The sequence below is a fragment of the Fragaria vesca genome, linkage group LG6 (genome assembly GCF_000184155.1).
Source record: "Fragaria vesca subsp. vesca linkage group LG6, FraVesHawaii_1.0, whole genome shotgun sequence".
NCBI classification, from domain to species: Eukaryota; Viridiplantae; Streptophyta; class Magnoliopsida; order Rosales; family Rosaceae; genus Fragaria; species Fragaria vesca.
In genome coordinates, this window is record NC_020496.1 from 19,573,837 (window position 1) to 19,581,394 (window position 7,558).

A 7,558-nucleotide genomic window follows, 5' to 3' on the forward strand; every position below is an offset into this window, starting at 1 on the left:
AATTTCAGCCAATTTGGTTATCATTAAGGCATTCAAAACTGCATTTTTCTGTTATAAACATGAATGGTTCAAGTTCGACAGAAATAGATTCATCCATTGGTTTAATCAAGTTTGAGTGCCTTAATGATAACCAAATTGGCTGAAATTTTGCAAAGATGATCTATACATTAATATTTAAATACTAGACGGTGGAGATGTGAAAATTCGATTGAAAAATAAGTGTAAAGTGGAAATTCACACCGTAAGAATAAATACGGACATCCGGACCTAAGAAAATCTATGTGTGTGTATATATATATGATATATATATATATATATGATATTTATCTTCATCGATCTAATTTTCCACTACAAGAAAAGTGTGTGCCTTATCTTCTATTATTAGATTAGATGATCCAAAACTGATAAGACCTTAATTGGTTATATATGTTCATGAAGTTCTAGCTCTATCTAGTAGTGCATATTCACCGACATAAGGTGCATGTTGAGAGTTTGAATCTTCTCTTTATGATGAGCTTCTTAACTTTCCTGTATTTCTAGAAAAGAAAACGTGCCCTGATCTTATTCGGATGAACTCTATGTAATTCGATCCGTACGCTTAGCTAGCTAGCTAGCTAGCTACTTGATGATCATGTATGGCTAGCTTTGACAAAATATATATGCCCAAAAGTATAAACGTGTTATACATTCCAGATTTGGCATGCTCAGCCTGATTGATTTGGATACTGATTGAATGCAGTGCATCAGTTAGCCTACATTATTGATCTATATACTGAGAATTTGAAGGAGACTGTAGCTACTTATTTCAGATAAGGATATAGAACTATGCAGATCATCGTGTATGCAGGGACGTATCTAGTCCGATGGCTGCTCGGGCTGTAGCCCAAGGGAAAATTCTGCAAAACATTTATATAGATTATAACATGCATCTTATACACATATCAGGTCCTAGTTCGAACTTCAATACCCTTAAGACAATTGATATTATGTTACTAAACAAGTATGTGTTACTTGTGCCATTCAGTGTAGTTTTTATGTTTCAACAAAAGCGAGCCCAGTCTAAAGACCGGTAAAATTTTCCACTTTTTTTATATTTTTCCTTCTCTTTATTTGCTTCTTTTACTAAATTTTGATTACTTTTGGATATTTTTCCTTTTCTTCCTTATGTTGTTTTGCATCTAAAAGATTTAGTAATTATACTTAAAAACACGTTAAATTATAGAGATAGAAAAGAAAAATTCTTGGGTTTCGCCCAACAAAAAAGAACACCAATAAATTAGCCTAACTCATATCCAGATCCTAAATACGTCCTTGCGTATATGCCTAAAATTGATAATCATTGTCGGGAACTAATCAAGATGACAAGATTTAGACTTGAAAAACTTAAAAGTGATGAAAAGCTGTTTCTTTGTTCTTGCTATCAGAATGACTGAATTGCTTTATGGCTTTCTACATATGAACGTACGTGAGAGTGTACGAAATATAGACCGATTTAATTTTAGAGAAGTTGGTCGTTTGATTAACAATCATATATGCAAAGGAAAATGCCCATTTCATACTAATTTAAACCTCTCATTTCCCATTTCAATGATAATTTTTTTCATTAGCCAATTTCAATATAAGGTAACCTTTTTTTATGTCCAAATGCACAAATCTTTATGCCCAAATGCACAAATTTTTATTAAAGTCTTAACAAACCATATTATTTTAAGACTATTTTGCCCCCACCTCTTCAACATGAAAAGACTTGGCCGGAACCTCGGACTCCAGTCACCGGCAGTCAGACTCCGGTCACCGGCCGCCAGACTCCGGTCATCGGAATTTCTCGGATCGCCGGACTCCGGTCACCGGATTTTCCCTGTAACCAGTTACTAACCAATTAATGACCCCCTAATAACCAGTTTCTGACCCCCAGTAACTAGTTACTGACACCCAATAATCACTTAGTTTTCAGTAACTGACACCCAGTAATCATCCAATAATCACTTACTGACCCCAATAACTTTTAGTTTTCAGTTACTGACACCCAATAATCACTTAGTTTTCAATTACTGACACCCAGTAATCACCTAATAATCACTTACTGACCCTCAATAATCAGGTTACAAATCTCAAATAATAACTTATTGGCTTCAATAATCACTTATCAATCCTCAATAATCACTTACTAACCCCAATATTCAAATGTAAGGATTAAAAAAAAAAGAAAAAAAAAACACTAACTGACTTGAGCTGGGCACCCATATTTCTTCTCTGGGCACCCACCTTCACCGAAGAGAACGAGTCGCAGTCCCCAACGGCCTCCTCCACCGACCCCGGCGCACGCCGGCAAGCAGTGCCCTTCCCTAGTCACAATCTAGCCCGGATCGAACTCCAGCCGAGCCCCGAGCGCGCCCTGGCAACACCACCATCGATCTCGGCACGAACCCAGCCCATCCCCGACGCACTCTTGCCCAGTCTCAACGAAGACAGAAGATGACCTAGGTAGCAGAGGCAAACGGCGCTGTCGGACTCCTCCGCCGAAGAGAACAAGTCGCAGCACTTAGATGCCTGCGAGTTGGAGAGGTTTTTCAACGGCGACTCCACGTAGGAGAGGCACGGCGAGAACCGGACTAGCTCGTCGGTGCAAGAGAACGGTGGCGAATCTCCGGCTGACTTGGTTGCAGAGAGAGAGAGGATCGGGAAAAAGAGAATGAGAAAGAGATAATATTTGTGTGGTTTAGTTACATAGGATAATATCGTATTTTTCTCAAGAATCATTGGACTGGGCACAAGGATAAGACTTTAATTGGAATAGGCTTTAGTTTTCAAATATTTGGGCATTAGGACATTTTCCCTATGTACAAATCCGCCAAAAATAAAAAATATCATAAACCTGCATAGTTCAAAAATGAAAGTTAATATATAGATATTGGCCATGATCGAGGAGATGATGATGAGCGATGAGGTATATATCATCGTTTGAATTGCCGAAAGACAAAGAGACATCAACCTCTATATGGTTGTGGTGTTGGATTGACCCTTAATTAGTTTCTGGACATACTGCATGCATATGAATGTATCAGTACATTGCTTTTGGAGATGCAAAACATAGGCATATTAGAGTATATATAGCAGCATATATAAGCTTGCTTATCCCGTGGTTTTTGTTTACTATGATAATTTTCCTATACAAAAGCTAGCTAAAAGATCACCTTCGATTCCATATGTTCAATATCATTGAGAAATTAAGGAAGAACAAAGGAGAGCTGCAAGATGAATATAAGATTAACCCTGGTAATTAATATGCTAGCTCCTATTCCTGGTAGTATTTAGTTTTCGACATCCAAACAGAAAGAGAACTCTACGGCATGCCCAGTAGTGGATTCACTGGGCTTGATAATTGATCAAGATAATGTTCCTTGGATACTTATTATCGCTGTCTATTGTCTATACATCATTCCAGTTCCATCTCATATCTTTCAGTATTGGTCTAAAGATAACAGCCAAATATATAGTTTGCTAAGTGCCTATCTTCCCAGTGAAGTGATTAGAAAGCATTTTTTCCATCATCAATTAGCCAAAATTGCCAAAATTGTTATAGAAAGTAAAGCATTGAAGTTCTTAACGACGCAGTACTGACATTCGTGCGGAAAAATTGCTTATGGAGGAAATCACAGCTGTAAACTTGTAATTAGTAAGTTTGAGTTTTGCATCAGTGTTTGGGTTCCTGAAGTTTATATTTAAGCCATGTATGCTACCACAGAGACTGCTCTTAGTTGTTATTTGTCGATGCCTGTCTATGTTAAACAACAAATTGTAATTACTCCATGTGTCTTAACTTCTACACAAGAACACAAAAATGATTTCATATGAACACTGCACAAATATGGTATGCTATCAATTCTAGAAACATTGTCTACAGTTGACAGCAACAAGAGCGATATAAACAATTTCGAACAAGAACTCACCCGACTGAACAAATATCAACTGTACCATATCAACTATATCCTCCTATTAGTTTCCTAAAGTCTCAAAATGACACTAACTCTGTAGTTCAACAAAACAGATACACCTCTCTCTCCAGATATGACGAATATCAACTGTACTATATCAACTATATCCTATTAGTTTCCTCAAGTCTCAAGATAGACACTAACTCTGTAGTTCAACAAAACATATACACTACTCTCCAGCATTTACATCCGTGTCCCAACCAGTGATATTACTTGGTGATAGTCACTTTTCCATACAGAATTTATCTTAGTGACACCATCAACGAATGCAGTTGTACCTGGGAGAAAATGGCATCAGACTTTGTTTTGGAGCAGGCTTGGCAACTTCTGGGATCCCAAACACATTCCAGAACCCCAGTGTTTCGTCCGCTGCAGATGCAACGGTGCACCCATCTGGGCTCTGCGTCATATAGAGCACTCTAGAAGTGTGACCACTGAGCTCTGTCAACCTCACCATGGACGGGTACTTCCAGAGGATGAGTTGGTTCTCTGTAAAGCCCTGAGAGCTTAACAACTCTCGTTCATGGCTGTTCCACAGTAGAGCACACACTTGCGAGCCTGTGTTGACTGAATTTAAGCAGGAGCCCGTGTGTGCATTCCAGAACTTAATTGTATCATCCCCTACACCACCACCAGAGGCTAGTAAATTCGCTTGGAATGGACACCAAGCAAGGGCTTTGACTGCTGAAGTGTGATCTTGTAACCTGTGAAGCCACTGTGCATTTCGAGAGGCAAATGACCTATCCCATATGAAAACCAGACTATCGTTACCTCCACTTGCTAGCTGACAGCCAGAGGCAGACCATTTTAGTCCACAAACCTCCTGCTGGTGGCCCAAGAAGTTTTGAACCATATGGGATCTAACTCTTACATCATTGTTGATGATATTTCCATCCCTTGAACCTGTTGTGAGAATCTCTTTGTTCCATGCCAATGAACCTACTCGTTCATGGTGACCCCTCAATCTTCGTAACTGCAATATGATTAGCATAGTAAGTACTAGCACAAAATGTTTTGTTTCAAAGGAAATGAAACAACAATAATATACATATATAAGCAGCAATGGTCTTACCAGTTTAACAGAGATAGAATCCCACAATTCAACGCAAGAATTGTTTAATCCAAGAGCAATGTGCCTTCCATCAGCAGCCCAGCTAAGGCTTGTAACAGGACCATCATCATCAGAAACTGTAACAAGCTCTGAGGTGGAGCTGTTTGAAGCATCCCATAGGTAAACCGTGCTTCCAAGAGCTATTGCAAGGATGTTGTTTGTGCCCCAGTCCAGTAACTTCAAATAGAAATCATCAGAGAGATCGGGAGCATCCAATATCTTCTCTGCTGTCTGCAATGTCAATTTTAAATCAATTAGACACTCACCCAGCATTAATAACACACAAACTCTAAATATGAAAGATTTAGCAAAGCAACACAGTATGCCTCCATGTCATTCATACACACACACATTGACAAGTCACTTGAAAAAAACTACCACAGCAACATAAAATTCCCACATGTCTCACTCTCACACATGCCCACCGCATGGTTTGAAAAACCAATTCAAAAGAATTAACACTGCAGCCACATCACTTCTCAAACACACACATTAGCACAGCAACACTGCTGAAGAACTACAGAACACATTGCAAAATCAATCTGAACTAACCAGCACAGCCACACTGACAATATATTACTTCTACTATAGCACAGTATGTACAAAATCACTCACGTCAAGAGTATTTCTATGTATTACACAAACACACACTCTGACTGCTCAATTTAAAAGAATTAGTACAGCATTCCTATAAATCACATACACACATGCTCATCTTCACAGATACATCACAAAGCCTATCATAACTCATTTACATACAGCCCCACAAAATACTTATTCATTGAACCAACCTAAAAAGTTTGATAAGTCACCATAGTCCCATTCAGCACTAAATCTTATGCAATTATACCTGAGAAATGTGTCTCCTGGTCCTGGATTTGGCCTTATTATTTGGGGGTGAACACATTGCCCTCGGAATCAGTTCAATAGGCGCAGGAGGCTTGCTCTTGAATGTAAGAATTCTCCGATTCATGTTGAGCGTCTCAGCCAATAGCTTCTGGTACGCCACAGTCGATGCAGAGCTCTCAACTGGGTTCACTTTGCCTGTTCTCCTTTCTGTCAGCACAGCATTGGCATAACCAATGTCTATAGCCTCCCGATTGGGGATGAACCTATCCAACTGTAACAACACACAAAACTCATTCAGAAAAACCACTGGGGATAAATTTTAACAAACATATAAATCTTAATCATATAAAGTTGGATGAACCTATCCAACTTTAACAAACATACAAAACTTTAATAAAAAAATCAATTAAAAATGAACCTGCCCAACTATAATTCAATCAGAAATAAACAATCACAAGAAAACGTGGGAGATCTCTTTAGATTTTACAGAAAATGAATAAAAGGTTGAATCTTGATCAAACCATGTGGGGGAAAATCGATATTAGGGTTCGCCAAGAGAAATGAAACCCAGAATTGGGGCAAATAGTTAAAGAACTAAGACAAACCCAAAACTAAAAATGGGTTGAAGATGTCTTAAATGAATCAAAGGCTGAATCTTGATTAAACCATACGAGAAAAAATCGAAATTAGGGTTTTCCAAATGAAGTGAAACCCAGAATTGGGGCAATTTTTCAAAGAACCCAGAAAAACCTTAAATCAAAAATTGGTGCCGATCAATAAAATTGAGTCAAATTAAAGAACCCAGAAATGATTTCCTTACATTTTCTTGACTACGATGTCTTGGGTACTGGGACATGGCCTTTCTTGATGAATCCATAGTTCCTGAACCCACAAATTCACACAACCAATAAGGGAATGAAGCAGAGAGACACCAAATATAGACGAAAAGGAAAATAATACGTGATCAAAAATTGAGAAATTTAAAGTAGCAGTGAAGAACAGAGAGAAGATAGAGGAATTCGCAGGACGATGATGAGTGAGTGAGAGAGAGAGAGAGAGAATCGAAATTGAGGGGTTTATCGCAACGGTGTTTGTGAAATTTGAAGGGTTTTGTCTAACGGCTACTGGTTTTAAATAAAATACATGTGTTTCTTTATCTGGACGTAAACCCGAATTTTAAGCCCATATCCGGGTCCGGATTAGGCAAAAGGACCGACTCAAATATATATATATATATATATATACACACACACAATGCTGATCGAGGTACGGACGTCCGCACCAAAGTTTTGGTTGCGGATTTTTATTTTTTACACAACTTTTCGATCGAATTTTCTCATCTCCACCGTCTAATATTTAGATAATATTGTGTAGATCATCTCTGCAAAATTTCAGCCAATTTGGTGATCGTTAAGGCCCTCAAACTCGAAAAACAAATGGACGAACTGAATTCTGTCCGATTGTGTTCATACCAGAAAAACTCGAGTTTGTGGGCCTTAATGATCACCAAATTGGCTGAAATTTTGCAGAGATGATCTACACAATATTATCTAGATACTGGACGGTGGAGATGAGGAAATTCGATCGAAAAGTGGTGCAAAAA

The 7,558-nt window shown here is 38.3% G+C and overlaps 1 protein-coding gene across 1 annotated transcript; it reads right to left on the bottom strand.

Moving 5' to 3' along the window:
* Positions 1-4,254: 4,254 nt before the first annotated feature.
* Positions 4,255-6,832, bottom strand: LOC101292920 (anaphase-promoting complex subunit cdc20-like). Its single transcript, XM_004305511.1, has 4 exons — positions 6,776-6,832; positions 5,957-6,226; positions 5,068-5,337; positions 4,255-4,968 (listed from the first exon to the last, which is right to left on the bottom strand). Exons 1-4 carry the CDS (start codon positions 6,830-6,832, stop codon positions 4,255-4,257), a joined length of 1,311 nt encoding a protein of 436 aa, XP_004305559.1.
* Between the last annotated feature and the right edge of the window lie 726 nt (positions 6,833-7,558).